Source organism: Impatiens glandulifera, chromosome 5, assembly GCF_907164915.1.
Source record: "Impatiens glandulifera chromosome 5, dImpGla2.1, whole genome shotgun sequence".
Taxonomy (NCBI): domain Eukaryota; kingdom Viridiplantae; phylum Streptophyta; class Magnoliopsida; order Ericales; family Balsaminaceae; genus Impatiens; species Impatiens glandulifera.
The window spans coordinates 53,569,769-53,586,210 of NC_061866.1; the positions used below are offsets into that span (position 1 = coordinate 53,569,769).

The 16,442-nt window shown below is 29.9% G+C and overlaps 1 protein-coding gene, 1 long non-coding RNA gene and 1 pseudogene across 2 annotated transcripts; all 3 read right to left on the reverse strand.

Moving 5' to 3' along the window:
- Positions 1-1,224: 1,224 nt before the first annotated feature.
- Positions 1,225-4,340, reverse strand: LOC124939726 (heat shock 70 kDa protein 17-like). Its single transcript, XM_047480171.1, has 2 exons — positions 4,221-4,340; positions 1,225-1,329 (listed from the first exon to the last, which is right to left on the reverse strand). The coding sequence occupies exons 1-2, from the start codon at positions 4,338-4,340 to the stop codon at positions 1,225-1,227; spliced, it is 225 nt and encodes a 74-aa protein (XP_047336127.1).
- Positions 4,341-8,662: 4,322 nt separating this feature from the next.
- LOC124940535 lies at positions 8,663-10,748 on the reverse strand. Its single transcript, XR_007099475.1, has 4 exons — positions 10,555-10,748; positions 10,392-10,469; positions 10,032-10,117; positions 8,663-9,144 (listed from the first exon to the last, which is right to left on the reverse strand). It is a non-coding gene; the product is annotated as an uncharacterized LOC124940535 (long non-coding RNA).
- Positions 10,749-12,062: 1,314 nt separating this feature from the next.
- On the reverse strand, positions 12,063-12,604 carry LOC124939727 (annotated as a pseudogene).
- Between the last annotated feature and the right edge of the window lie 3,838 nt (positions 12,605-16,442).

Here is a 16,442-nt window from a genome sequence, read left to right on the forward strand (position 1 = left end):
ATATAAATTTAAGACTAATTGATGAGTTATATTTCAATTTGAGTGGTTTAATCCTGAATCTATTTATTTTTGTAGAGGATATATATATTATTGGATCTATAATATTACTCAGATATAATAAAACTAATAGTTAATGTGATATTCATTCATATGTTAATCACTATTTTTCAAATAAAAAATAATAATGGAATTAATAATAATTAGGGTAAATAATGGAATTAATAATAATTAGGGTATTTTGGTATAATTTTTTATTAATATTTGTTTGACTAAATTATTTAGGTATAATTGCACTAACTAAATATTAAACAATTCCTATATGTGTAAAACCAAATTAAGGGGAACTTTTTGTTTTTCTAAAAACATATGATCATTTGGTTGTCCTATAACTGGCATATAATATATAATATATATATATATATATATATATATATATATATATATATATATATATATATATATATATATATAATTATTTTATTTATTTATTTTTATTGAAAGATGTAATTGAATATTTATAAGCAGGTCATTCCAAGGGAAGATTATTGTCCAAGTGAGTTGATATGTCTTCGCAGACTAACTACACCTCAAGCATGAGGCCAAATTCGCAAGGCTTATTGAACTTGAAGAGGTATACAATGTCTTATCTTAATCTAAAATGTACACATAGGTAGTAGCTACAAAACTTAAATCTTGTTTTTGGATCGCTTGTCATATATGTTTATGTTTTATTTGTTTCTTCTTCTTTTTATATATGTTTATGGTTTGATTATTGTAATAAGCTTATGGTTGAATATAACAATCTTTGTGTAAAAAATCATATTAGAGGTCTTAGCTTAAACATCTTATTCTTATATATATATTAAAATTCATCTCATTTTTTTCAATTAATTTATAAACTTATGTGTAAATAAAGTTGATCAGTTATTATATTTAATTTATGTTTTGAAGAGCTGATCATGAAAATTAAATTAAAACTTAAACTCTAAAGCACACAATTGGATTTGTAGCAAAACAGGGAAAATGACTAATATATAAAGTACAGAATTTGATCACTCTGAAAGCATTGGGATGGAAATACAAAATTTTCTAAGATATCTGCGAAAACACAATCTTAACATAATATAAGCGCTTCATATCTTCTCATATATGTAGGCTTCAAGATTATTCTTCATCTTTGCAGTAAACCAACCAAACTACTTTACCTCCAGCTTAGAATCTTTTCTAAACTCCAAAGAAATCATCCACCTCACATTTCAATGAATCCAAATGTTTCTGAAATTCAGTAGTAGAAACATCTTCACCATCAGTGTACAACCAATCTTTAACCTGAATCATGCATAACAATCACTTGATAAAGGTAAAAGAAGTTGTATTGGTGACAGACAAAATATAATTAAATCCCAAAATTGTTTATGCTTGAAAAATATTTATTATTGACAGATAGTTATGTAATTTGAGTTTAAATGACAGATGAAGATTATAGTGTAGTGGGTAGAGAGAGATAGAATACCTTATCAAGTTTCTCCATAAAGGATTTACGTTCATCCTTGAAAGATATTTTTTCAAATTCTTCTCAGGACTCAAGCTGCATTTCTAAAAATAATAGTCAGATGTTAGGACTCTTAAAACTAGAAAAGGTACATCTATGAAACTCAGAGAATGACAACCATTAAAAAAAATTAAAGAAAGAAATATCAGTTTCCTCAAAAATTTCAATTTGATCGGCATGTCTAGTTGTTGATCAAATTGGAATTATTGAGGAAACTGATATTTCTTTCTTTAATTTTTTTCTAATGGTGGTCATTCTCTGAGTTTCATAGATGTACCTTTATCTAGTTTTAAGAGTCCTAACAGACTATTATTTTCATAAATGCAGTCATAATTTTCATAAATGCAGTCATAAGAAGATTTTGAAAAAATATCTTCCAAGGATGAGCACAAATCCTTTATAGAGAAACTTGATAAGGTATTCTATCTCTCTCCCACTACAATATAATCTTCATCTGTCATTTACACTCAAATTGCAGAAGTATCTGTCAATAGTAATATTTTTAACGTAAACAATTTTTGGAATTTAATTATATTTTGTCTATCTCCAACAAATACAACTCTTGTTACCATTATGATTGATATGCATAATACACTATGGTGAAGATGCTTCTGCAACTGAATTTCAAAAACATTTATATTCATTGAAAGTTGAGGTGGATGATTCTTTTGGAGTTTAGGAAAGATTATAGGCTGGAAGTAAAGTAGTTTGGTTGGTGTTATTAATCTTGAGTACTTAGATGGATGTCTGAAATTGTGTTTGAATCAACTTCTCTGAAAAGAATTTGTGTAGGATGCACATTGGGATCCATCAGGAAGAGCCTTATATTTTGTTGGACAAGACAGTTTATGAAGCTAGATGTCTTTTTATGCATGCACATACTATATTTAACATTATTAAATATTGATGGTGTTTGCGATGGACAGTTCAGCCATGTTTTGCTTTATAAGATTGATGCAATTTAAAAGAGTCTTTACTTTTTATATGACTAGATGCGGTGATTTTTATTTTGTATTGGCATTGTGAGTTAAAAAACACATATGTTTGGTGCAAGCAGGGGCAGAGCCAAGTACAAGCCGGCCCGGGTTGTAGTCCGGGTAGCCTTAACAACCTGTATGTATTTTATCAATAACAACGGTAAATTATCGTCGTTATTGGTTATTTTCCGTCGCTAAAAGACATTGGTGACAGCAAACTATAAAACTAGCCCGGATAGATTTTTTTAATAAAAAATTAGTCCGGGTAGGTTTCAAATCTTGGCTCCGCCCCTGGGTGCAAGCTTGTCGAAAGTGAATGTCATTCAAGGTAGGGAAGGGCTAGTAAGAAGACAATCGGGACATTCTAGATGAAGACTGTCAGAAAATTATATTAACAAGTATTATCTCAAAGTATGAGATCATCTCAAAAGTATTTGATAGCGTAAAACTAACATTATAAGAGAAGGCGTTGATGGTGCGTAATGATGATTCATTACCACTCAATCAATCTCGTTGTGGGTCTATGCAAACTCAAACGAGTTTAGTAAATTGATTAGGGAATTTATTAATTTCTTTTCATTTTTTTTATAGTTACAAGAAGACTAATTCACTTCTCTTCTAGAAGTAGGGGCTTGTTTGGAATTAAATAAAAACCAATTAAAAAGACAAGATGTTACAGTAGTTAATCATATACTATCATTGAACACTGAACAATTGTTTATATTCATGGGATTGTTTATACAAATGAACAAGTGAATGTTCATTTGTTTATGTTCATGGGATTGTTTATACAATTGAACAAGTGAATGTTCATTGTTTAATAATCCAAATTCCTAAAAAAAAAATAAAAAAAATAATTTGTTAAGCAGAATTTATAGAGGATCCATAAACAAAGCATCCATATGATCCTCATTCGTAGCTTTAATTTTGTCTGAATCATTTATGTTTAGCCTCCCAATGAAATGAAAAGACAATAAAATGAGAGTATAACAAAATCTATGGACAACTTTAAGAAATATATGATTAATATTTTTTAATTAACATTATTAACTTTTTAAAATAATAATTATATTTAATTATATATAAATTTGTAACATTTTTTTTTTGTTTACAGAGAAAATATAAAAATAAAAAAAATCAAATAAAAAAAAGTAATTTTATTATTATTATTTAAATTAGAAAATTAAATATAGTTAAATATAAATAAGTATTTAGTTATAAATTATTATTATTATAGTTTAAATCTTGTTTTTGGATCGCTTGTCATATATGCTTATGTTTTATTTGTTTCTTCTTCTTATGTTTATGGTTTGATTATTGTAATAAGCTTACGGTTGAATATAACAATATTTGTGTAAAAAATCATATTAGAGGTCTTAGCTAAAACATCTTATTCTTGTATATATTAAAATTCATCTCATTTTTTTTTAATTAATTTATAAACTTATGAGTAAATAAAGTTGGTCAGTTATTATATTTAATTTATGTTTTTGAAGAGCTGGCCATGAAAATTAAATTAAAAATTAAACCCTAAACCTTAAAGCACACAATTGGATTTGTAGTAAAACAGGGAAAATGACTTAATATATAAAGTACAGAATTTGATCACTCTGAAAACATTGGGATGGAAATACAAAATTTTTAAGATATCTGCGAAAACACAATCTTGACATAATATAAGCGCTTCATACCTTTCCATATATGTAGGCGTCAAAATTATTCTTCAGCTCTTTGTCCTCATTATCTAGCAATTCCATTTTTCTTTTAGCATTAACAAGGGCTTCTTTTGAAAGAGACATTTCTGGCCCCATTGTTTTCTCAGTAATATAGAAATTCCGCAGTTAAAGTTGAGGGTAAGATACAAGCAACAACATGTTTGTCTAGAATGTCCTTCAATTTTCCAAAGAAAAAACTACCTTAAATTTCTCCTTCAAATTTACTGTATTCCTGTTCATAAAAATGTCCTTATAGGACTCCAGAATGAGCTTCTAGGTACCTTTACCGTATTTATCAACTTTAGAGCATCATCTTTTGCAGTGCTCCACCTTCTGTAAAAAATTTTACGTTTACCCAAACTCTCTACATTCAAGACCCTCTTTTTCATTGGTGATCCGCTGCTCTTCTTATCAGTAGCAGCAGATGCACCCTCATCTTTGGGGCAACTCGTAAATATTATTCTTTCAGTCTTCTGTATTGCCTCCTTGGGTTCGGAGCAACTCGTAAATATTATTTTTTCAGTCTTCTGTATTGCCTCATTCAAGTCTTTGCAGCTTTGTCTAAAAGTTTTTTATATTTTTCAAACCTCGGAGTAGAGGTGAAACCATCTGCAGAAGATTCTGCATGCATCCATTTAGCTGTAGAAATTGGAACCCAGTAAATAAAACAAACAAATAAAAATTACTGTAGTAATTTTAATAATTCAGACAAAGTCAGTAAACAAACAAAAGATACTTAATAGTCGTTTAAATAACCCAGACCCAATCCTCAGTAAACAAAGAAATGAATCTAATAAGTTTAGAAAGCATCTCACTAAAGACAATTAAAAGAGAAAGTCCAAGCATCATATAACTCGAGCATGTTCTCTTAATATCTTGCACATACTCGAGAAAATGCTCAAGTTTTTTTATTCTTGCACTTTCTTTTTTAATTGTTTTTAGTTGGCTGACTTCTAAACTTATTAGATTCATTTTTTTGTTTACTAAGGACTGTATCTGGGTTATTCAAACAATTACTAAGTATCTTTTGTTTGTTTACTGGCTCTGTCTGGATTATTAAAATAACTACAGTAATTTTTGTTTGTTTGTTTACTTACTATGTTTCAATTTCTACAGCTAAATAGATGCAGAATCTTTTGCAGATGGTTTCACCTACACACCGAGGTTTGAAAAATATAGGAAGTTCTTAGACAAAGCTACAAAAGACTTGAAGGAGACAATACAGAAGACTGAAATAATAATATCTACGAGTTGACCCGAACTCATAGATAAGGGTGCATATGCTGCTATTACTAAGAAGAGCAGCGGATCACCGATGAAGAAGAGAGTTTTGAATGTGGAGAATTTGGGCAACTGTAAAAAACTTTTATAGAAGGTGGAGCACTGCTGAAGAGGATGCTCTTAAATCTGGAGTTGAGAAATACAAAGGTAGCTGAAAACTTATTCTGAATTTCTAAAGGGACATGTTTGAAGGATAAATAGATAAATTTGTCAAGAGATCCCCTTAAGGTAGTTTCTTTCATTGAAAAAAGAGTCTTTACTTTTTATATAGCTAGATGTGGTGATTGTTATTTTGTATTGGTATTGTGAGTTAAAAAACACATGTTTGGTGCAGGCTTGTCGAAAGTGAATGTCATTCAAGGTAGGGAAAGGCTAGTAGGAAGACGATCGGAACATTCTAGCTAAAGACTGTCAGGAAATTATATTAACAAGTATAATCTCAAAGTATTTGATAGCGTAAAACTAACATTATAAGAGAAGGCGTTGATGGTGCGTAATGATGATTCATTACCACTCAATCTCGTTGAGGGTGTATGCAAACTCAAACGAGTTTAGTAAGTTGATTAGGGAATTTATTAATTTCTTTTCATTTTTTTATAGTTAGAAAGACTAATTCACTTCTCTTCTAAAGCTTGTTTGGAATTAAATAAAAACCAATTAAAAAGACAGAATGTTACAGTAGTTAATCATATACTATCATTGAACACTGACCAATTGTACCAATTGTTTATGTTCATGGGATTGTTTATACAAATGAATGTTCATTTGTTTATGTTCATAGGATTGTTTATACAAATGAACAAGTGATTGTTCATTTGTTTATGTTCATGGGATTGTTTATACAAATGAACAAGTGAATGTTCATGGATCAATGATCCAAATTCCTAAAAAAAAATTCTCTCGAGAATTGGTTGAACGACTAAAAGATAATTTGTTAAGCAGAATTTATAGAGATCAATAAACAAAGCATTCATATGATCCTCATCCGTAGCTTTAATTTTGTATGGGTCATTTATGTTTAGTCTCCCAACGAAATGAAAAGAAAAATACATTACGATGAGAGAGTATATGATCCTCATCCGTAGCTTTAATTTTGTATGGGTCATTTATGTTTAGTCTCCTAACGAAATGAAAAGAAAAAGACATTACGATGAGAGAGTATAACAAAATCTGGGACAACGGCCGCCCGACGGGCTCGAACCCAGGAACTTAGGGTTGGTATCCACCTCTTTTTGCCGCTAGGCTAGAAGAGAGGATAATAATAATTATATTTAATTATATATAAATTTGTAACATTTAAATTTTTTATACTGAAATTATAATTTTTTTTGTTTACAGAGCAAATATAAAAGTTCAGAAAATCAAATAAAAATAAGTAATTTTATTATTATTATTTAAATTAGAAAATTAAAAATAGTTAAATATAAATAAGTATTTAGTTATAAATTACTATTATTATAGTTTAAAATATAATAAATAAATTAAGATTTTAAAATTTTAAAAAACTAAAGGATAAAAGAAGAATATTAAACTCATAGTGAAATCCTTCACCATATTTCATATTATATTAGAAGTTGCAGATATAGCATGACAGTAAGAATGATAAAAAAGGAAAAAGATAACTTAAATGAACGAGAAAGGCGGCATACCTGACTCGGGTGAGAAGCAAGGCGGTGCATCTTTGAGACCGACCTTCTCCAACCCTCCCGCAAACGCAATCCCATTTTCCGATTTTGCTTCAACCGTCCATAAGCATGGCGGTGGATCTTCAATCAAAGTTGATGTATCTGAAAACGAATCCAAATACATGAGCAATAAGTGATTTCAGATAGGGTTACTACCTCCTTCACAAATCATACCTTCTTCCAGTTCAGGTTGCTCAAATGATGAACAAAGAGATTTTGCGGCTCCCATCTACCCCTTGTCCGAGCTTTTACATCCTTCTCCACCTCCTGGTACAAAATTAGGATTACCAAATTACTAATAAGAATCGCCAAATGATTGGTTCTTCGGTTAAATAAAATCATTTTTCTAATATTTTAAATATATTTGAATACAGCATAAAGATAATGATATTTATAAATTCCATACATCTTCATCACACCAAGGAGCCAAGATCATTTTCTTGTTGCCCAATGCTTCAATAAATACATCAAATAGGCTAGTATGGACATTACCCAATATTTCTCCAACTTGTTCAACCAAAGAACTCATTAGAATATCATTTTTTGCACCATTGTCACGGAGAACTACAAGCGCCTAGTTAACAACCAAAATTAACCAAATCATTAGAAATTAAATGAATAAAATATATATATATATATATATTCTACATAATATATCTTATGCATAGTAGCATCAAAGGTCATATACTTCATCTGCGAATTCGCCTTCTTAAAAGTTAAAAATAATAATAATACAAAGGGGAATTAGTCAAAAAAAAGTATGAGTTATAATATTTTTAATTTATTTCAAATTTTAAAATAAAATATTTTAACATTGTTATAGATTTTAATATTTTAAATTATTGAAAAAATAAGATGATAAAAATGAACTCTTCATATAAAATTTAAAAAACAATTTTGTATTCAACTATTTAAAAATCCAACTAACATAAATTATAATATTCAAAAACAAAACCAAAAAAAGCTTAATTTAGGGTAGAGTGGTATAGAGAGAAAGAGAAATAAAGGAGGAGAGAGTTTTAGGCATGCAGTAAAACTTGGATCTTGGTCAGAGGTAGGGTAGATTTTCTTTACTTTGAGTTCTGCAGCTACACAACAAAAATTACCCAAGTTTCAAAATTGGAGGGAAAACACAGGACAGGGGGTCGGGTAGCCTTTTGTCCAATTTGAAAATAATAATAATATGTTAATTGCCTATTTGAAAATTCACAGAAAATATAACTAGAGGTTTAAATCTTATTATTAAAATTAAATAATAATAATATGTTAATTTTTTTTCAGTTGCTTTGAATTGATATGCATCAGCAGGTTTTTTTTTAGATCATATTATTAAAAATATATACTTTTATATGAGTTTGTAGTTTGTAATAATTTTTAAAAGAAAGTAGAATACATATTTTATTATTTTTGATTGATTATTAAAATTACAAGGTTAAATTCTCAAACCTAAATGGAGGTGTAAAATCAATTTTAATTGGATCATTTTCTAGCCCATTTGAGTGATACTTTAGTTTGTAACCACCAGTAAGCTCCTTCACCATTCCTATCAAAATTTAAATTCATTAACCCCAAAAATCTAAAAAGCATATATATATAGAATACATATAATACAAGAGAAGGCATCAAGAGAGTTTGACTTACCAATCAGCATTTGCTCTTACCACTCAGCATTTGCTCGGTTAGCTCGATCCATCAAGTCATTATAATCAGCATAAGCCATATAAACTCACATGTGGTAAACTCTGGGTTATGGGTCAAGTCAAAGCCTTCATTTCTGAACTGTTTTCCTATATAGTATACACATGATCTAGTCCCTTAAGGTAAAGTTCAGGCGCGATACGCATGAAAAGCCTCATATTCAGATCATTGTGGTGGGTCACAAATGGACGTGCAGCTGCTCCTCTAGCAACCATGTTCATCATAGGTATCTCAACCTTAAGACAGTGCAGACACATTACGGCCAACAGTAATAATTCATAAGATTAAGGTTGCTTTGTTGAAACTGACAATTAAGTGATGAACACTGAAAATTAAGTATGAATGACTTAGGTATCTGAAAATATCTAAATTTGTAAGTACATGAGTAAATTGATTTGATAAAAATGTGTAACTATTGATTTGATAAAATGTCAAACTATTGATTTGATCAAATATAAGACTATTGTTAAGAAAAAAAAAACTTACAAAATATTATACCCTTAAAATCACATAGTTGATTAATTTTCAGGGCTAAAGTTGTGTTATGGATGGTCTTACTAGATTGCCAAGAGATTATTTGAAAATAATCTGGGTTAGTTAGAAAAACCTTGTTTGATGAAAAATTATATTTTTTAGGGTTATTTGGGTTAAATAACTGAAATATCCTTCATATTTAATATTTCAAATGTTATACAGAAAAATAAAGTGGTAATTTGGTATCATAATTTGAATGATCATAGGATTAAATCCAAATAACCCTTCATCAAGCAAGGCCCAAGTTAAGGTATTATACCTAACCCATTTAGCGAGATTTTGTAGCTTAATCAAAATTATAATCTTGTTTGATAAAAAAATGGATCATGAGGGGTTATTAGGGTAAGCAACTAAAAAAATCTTTGAATTTACTATTTAAATGTTGTAAAAAATAAAGTATTTGCATTTTGATATTTTGGTTGATGACTGATGAAGAAATTGATGATGGGATGAGGGGTTGTCTTACAAAAAAAGTCCTACATTTTAACACTCTAGTTAATTCAAATTCAAAATAAACAGAATTTGGGGCATTCTTGTCATAAAAATAGTTAAAAATCAAATAAATATGCATCTACATTAACATGAATACCTGGGTGCCCAACAACACCAACAATATCTCCACGCTTTATAGCCGAATGAAGTTTCGAGAATGCAGCTTCATCCAAGTCTGATGTTCTAGAAGAGACGTTAAATGGAAATTTAGAAACACTCTGAGTGCTAATGAAAAGAAAGTGTGAAATATATTTTGATTACACGGCATGACGGCACAAATTTATCAAGTTCAACTTTTTTCTTTCTATTAAATAATTAATAAACATTTTAACTTGACAAAAACAGTTCAAAATCTACACTATAATCCCTCTTCTTCACTAGAACAGCCACTAAATTACTTCACATCCTTCCCAAAATGAACCATTCTGACAGCATAATTCCAAAATTAATCAATTACCTTGCATCATACCCCCTGCACTGTGTAGGTCATTAAAGAACAACTTTGCGGAAGATGATCGCTTGTTCATAATTCTCCCTTGAAAAGGAATCAGTAAAGACATCAGTTCATCTGATTATGCTAAGCAAATAAATATAAAAGCTTAAATTTTGAATTCATATACCAGCTAAAGACACTTCAACGTCTTTAAGATGTTGCCCATTGTTTAAGCCTCCGTATTTCTCTATGTACTCCAGGATGGTCAATGAAACCTGGAATTTGTGAGGATATGGGTTCTTCTCAGCACTCTTCTGAGCTGCAAGAAATTTGATCCTATTTTCGAAGTATTGCTGTGGGAAAAAAAACATGTGTAAAGAAAATGAACACTAGAATGTAGGAATAATACAATGAAAAATGATTGAGAACAATATAAGAATGGATCAAAATAGTCTTACAGCTGGGTCCATGTCTTCATCATCAGCTGTTTGGGCTTTCTGAGACTTAGATGCAGCATCCGGCTGAAAAATTATAGAATCGCTATCAAGGAGCAAGAATACAATATAGTACTTATTTACTCCAAAAGATTGTAGTGCATTGAGTCTGAAACTGCTATCTTTCAACCCTTTTCTTATAAGGTGATAAGGAAAATGGTCTGGTATATAATGTTTGTTCAGTACAAAATATTGAATGTCCACTGTAGGAAGTGTAAAATCATAATTATCTAATTCATGTTAATCATCCTAAACTGATGATAAAATAAACAAAATTGAAGGTACCTGTTGCTATCCCATTTTTTTTAGCTTTTCATCTTCTTTGCGTTTCTTCTCTTCTTCTCTCTGCTTATTCTTCAACTCCTTCTTCAGAGCACTGCAAGAGATTGGGCATTGAAGAGACAAAATACAAATAAGGAATTGAAACACTAAACCCTAACCCTAAAACCCGACCACATTTCTCCACCAAAGAGTTATGCATGGTAACAGAGATCGTTTGAGAAGAAAAAAAACTCACTTTTTGCTAGGGGATTCGCTTACAGGTGAAGCAGTCTCCGACGTAGGAGGAGAAGAAGAGCTTTACTTTCATCGTTGCCTTAATGAGAAATGTAAAATTACTTGGAGAAGAGAGAATCAGCTGATCCTGTAGCCTGTCAATAGAATGCAGCAAAACTCGTCAGTCTAACAATCTCAAAAGTAACTATAATTCTACATAAGATAGTTACCAATTTCTTATTGTAAGCATCCATATTCTTGTTGTATTCGGTTTTCCTTTTCTCTGTTTTGGCTACATATTGAGCTTTCTCCTAATATCTTTAGTTTCTGATTTTTCTGGCCTGAAAATACAAGGAAACGATAATTAACAAACTGAATATTTTCACACATGATAACAGGGTTGCAATTGAAATTGTCATGAAAATGATTTTAACACTGAACAAATTTCTTTTGGACAGATAAACTGTAAATGCAGATAATTCAAGAATGACCAAGTAAGCACTATTTTTAGGCTCAACCTGGAAACTCAAGACGGAAGATTATTAAAATTCAACACTGGTTTTCAATCTTGAACATTACAGGTCACCATGAAGGTTACTAGGTTAGCATGTTCATCTTAAGATCTGTAATAAGTATTCAATGTGCATGCCTTTGAAACGTAACAACCAAGTATAAGAACATCAAACAATTTTAAGCCTCATTTTCTTTAGCTAGCAATAAACATCAAATGTAAAGCAAACCTTGATCCCCATGGCACTATTGGCTGCTTATCTGCAAACTTAATTTCCTTTGAAACCTGAAAAAATAACCCACCATTCACAAGCACATATAAAATGACCAGACAATCTCAAAAAATGGTGGATACTGTGAAAATGTCTCAGCAACCATAGGTTTAGTTGTAATCATCTTAACAATACCTGCATCAACATTCTTCAAAAACTTTGGTTCCTTCTCAATCTCCTTTCCTGATCGCCTATCGATCTTGGTCTGGAGCTCAGCAAACTTCACAGCAATGTGGGATGTGTGACAATCCAGAACTGGTGCATACCCGTTTCCAATCTGACCAGGGTGGTTCATGATGATGACTTGAGAAGTAAGGCTAGCAGCTTCCTTGGCTGGGTCGTCCTTTGAGTTGGAAGCAACGAACCCACGCTTCAGATCCTTGACAGCAACATTCTTAACATTGAACCCAACGTTGTCTCTGGGTAGGGCTTCTGGGAGAGCTTAGTGGTGCATCTCAACTAACTTGACTTCAATTGAAGACCGATGAGACCGAAATAGACGACCATGGTCCAATGAAACGTCACATTGGATAAGAAGATTACCTGAATAGCAAAGAGATGAAACGAGATTAGGAGATGAATCGAGTCGACCGGAATTGCAGGAGCTTCAGCCAAACGTTTATGCTGTTCTTCGCTTTACGTTTACTTCAATGCGAGCTCCTCCTTTCTTCAAATACTATCTCCTAGGGTGATTAGCTTAAACAGAAGCCTCGCGACTCACGCGTACTGTCTTCAAGACAGCTTTCCAGCAAATAGAGGACGAATCTCCCTGGACAGCTTCGTCATTTTGCTGCAGGTCTTACTGTAGCTTTTGACTGTCGAAGCTCTTCTTGACCGACGGTCCGACAGAACGGATCGCCCTCTCCTTTCTCAAGAACGTAATCACTCTCTTTTCGACTAATCATTTTCTCAACAATTATACAGAGATACGAAAAAAAATAATAATAACCAAACCAATCCGATAATTTATCAGTTTGATTTTATCGATTTATTGATTAATTTATTTTAATAGATCTAATTAACCTATTTTTTTAACAACGATAATAATAGTAGTTTAATCGTTAAATAGATAATAATTTAATCATATATATTTACTCATATTTATATTAGTTATTTTATAAATATTAAATAATATTTAATAATATATATTAATTTTCCTTTAATTTTAAATTATAATTTATATAGAATTATTTTTTTTTAAAAAATCTAATTTATATAATTATTAATTTAAAATATATACTTTTAAAATATATTATAGTGTTAGAATAATATAATATATTATAAAATATTTTTAAATATATTTATAAAATATTATTATAATATATTATATTATAAAAATAATATAAAATTAATAAAAAATTTGAGAATAACATAAAAGTACAGAACAAACAAGAATTTTGAAAAAAAAAATTATTCATAAGTTTAATACTTAATTTAAAATTTTGAATTATCGATTAACGGTTAACCGACCGGTACTGACCAGAACCAATGATTTTAAAACCGGCGAAACCGATACCAATAATGGTCGGTTAACCGGTTTGTAAAATATGAGGTAAAATTGGACTTAACCGCTACCGTTTAACCGGTTGATCGACCGGTTGAACACCCATCGGCATACTCCCTCTTTTTTTAAGGAAAATTTGACGAAATGACCATAAAAAGTCTCTTAAATGTTCTGGTGACCAGTACATAAAATTAATTGCGCTGATGACCATTTCAAAATATTCTGATGAAATTACCCCTTAATGCGAAAGTCAGGATTGTCATGCGACGGAAAGTACCAACTATTATAAGCTTCTTTCGTAGAGGAGGGGATGTTTTTATCGGACGCGGCTTTACTAACAAACCCTACCACTAGAGGGCTCGTAAATGAGATATTGGAGGGGGACATGAGGATTACTTCGTCGCAAACGCGGCGTCGATTGAGAAGTTGGAAAGAATTGAAGTCAAGACTGGAACAAAGGGTGACATCAGAATAAATTGTGCACAAGTGAATAGTTAAATTTTATGGAATTGTCTTATTTTTTTAAGAATGTTTGTGAAGATAAAATGTTCTTTAATTCAGATATATTCATTTGGGTTAGGTTAATAATGTTGTTTTATTATTCAATCTGTTTATTATGTTTTACAATTTATAAGTCGGTCAACAAAGTTCATTTGTTAAGAGTAAATGAATAAAATCAAAAGTTAAGGAACAAAACAATTGCTTAATTTGATTATTGCTTATAAAATTTTACAACTTAATAAATAAATTTGAAACCTCCTTATAACTTTATACATTTCTTTTATATATATATAAATATAAAGTTATATGAAAGAATTTATAAATATTGGTGGATTAAATGTTCCAATCTAATAATCTGTATCAAACAAAAATGAACTTTTATGCAATATATAATACAAAGGTTTATTTTGTTTTATTTAACAAAATAAATACACGATATCTCAATTGTCCATACTAATATGACTTTAATTATACATAATACATGCATAATACATGCATGCATGCTGAAAGCAAAACATAAAAATAAATTATTAAAGAAAGAAAGAAAGAAAGAGAGGTGCTAGCTAGCTAATAATTAATTTGGTGGTCTCTGGTTCTGGGATTGCTTGATTTTCGTCACCTGTCAATGAAATATATATACGTACTTTAAAAATCTGTTCTATCTAAAATTGAAAACAATAAAAAAAAAGAAAAAGATATATACCTTGGAATTAGTACTGATGATGCTGACGGGAGAAGTGACGGTATCTTTTAAACAATTTGAATTGTCAGACTTTAGGAGGGGAAAATAAGTAATGATGGGATGATTTTGATGAGATAAAAATATTTTTGGTAAAATTATTTAAAAGGTATTGATATATAATAATAAATAGTAATTTAAAATAAAGGGTATTTTAATATTTTTAGTAACGAATTGAGTGATTTGATTGATGAGATTGGGTGAAAAGATGTTTGAATGGGTTGGGTTATTTAAATAACCCTAACCGAGCAAAGCCTTAGAGGAGGATGGCGGCGGAATAAAAATTGGGTCTGGGGAGGAGGAGTTGTTCATATGATTTGTCTTGATTTTCTTCTTCTTTGATGAAGCAGCGCCGGAGACCAACGAGGAATCCCTACTAGTATTGTCGAAGGAGGAGCAATGATGACTGCTATAAGTTGTAGTTGTGTTTTTTTGTTTGGTTGGTCTATAGGAAGAATTCAAAGTAAGAAGTCCAAGAACTGCTCATCTTTTCTTCATCAATATCATCATGATCTCTATTATTTGGATATTGATCATCTTTGTAATCGCAGCTGCTACAAGTGGTGGATGTGGAGTTTTTCTTCGTTAAGATGATCAAAATGGGAGATTACTTAATAATAATTAGCTAATCATCTATCTATATATATAAGATCGGGATGTATGTAAAGAAAAAAAAAGGAGAAAGGTGTACCTTATTATATGGACCACACCTATATATAAATATATATACATTTTAGTCTCATTCACTTTAACGTGGTTTATATCTTGTCATCCGTATATTAATTAAATATAAATACAACCAATATTTATATATCAATTTTATTCATTTTTTAAATTAATATTATTAGAAAAACAGGTCGACAGTCTATTGGGACAAGAAAGGCTTGGGTGGGCTACTGGGCTTCGCCTCAATTTCTCCTTAGATTATATAATTAAAAATCAATAAAAGATAAAATTGCACTAATTGATGTTTTCTTTGTGTGTTTATGAGGTTGAGTTATATTTAAGTAGATTATACTTTTCTTCAACGGTTAATTATATATATTTTTTTACGAGGTGATTTCTTCACAAACATAAATAAAAGTCCAAATATTTAAAATTTAACCTCATCATAGCATTTAGTTATATTCTAATATGCATCTCAAAGAAATTCAAATTAGATATATCAAATTCAAATTACAGCAATAAATATACAAAAATAAAAATTTCAATATAAAATCATGTTACAACTTAAAATTTTATTCAAAAATATTTACAACAAATAAATCATAGCTCAAGTTTGTTCTCATATTTAATCCCGAATTAAAATAAGATTATTTATTAAGTTCTTTGATATATGAATTTATTATATTATTGTTAGTATTTTTTATTTTGAGAATATGAGAAGAATTATTTATTCACCTTACCAAATTTTACGTGATTGTGGCTATATATGTAATGGTGGGCCCACCACAAATATATATATATATATATATATATATATATATATATATATATATATATATATATATATATATATATATATATATTATATTAAGACTATGTTTATGTTTAGTATAA

Coding starts and splice junctions, on each gene's coding strand:
- LOC124939726 (XM_047480171.1), bottom strand. CDS start 4,340: ATGGGGCCAGAAATGTCTCTTTCAAAAGAAGCCCTTGTTAATGCTAAA. Junction 1,330..4,220: donor ACGCCTACATATATGGAAAG/GTATGAAGCGCT, acceptor TGCATGATTCAG/GTTAAAGATTGGTTGTACAC.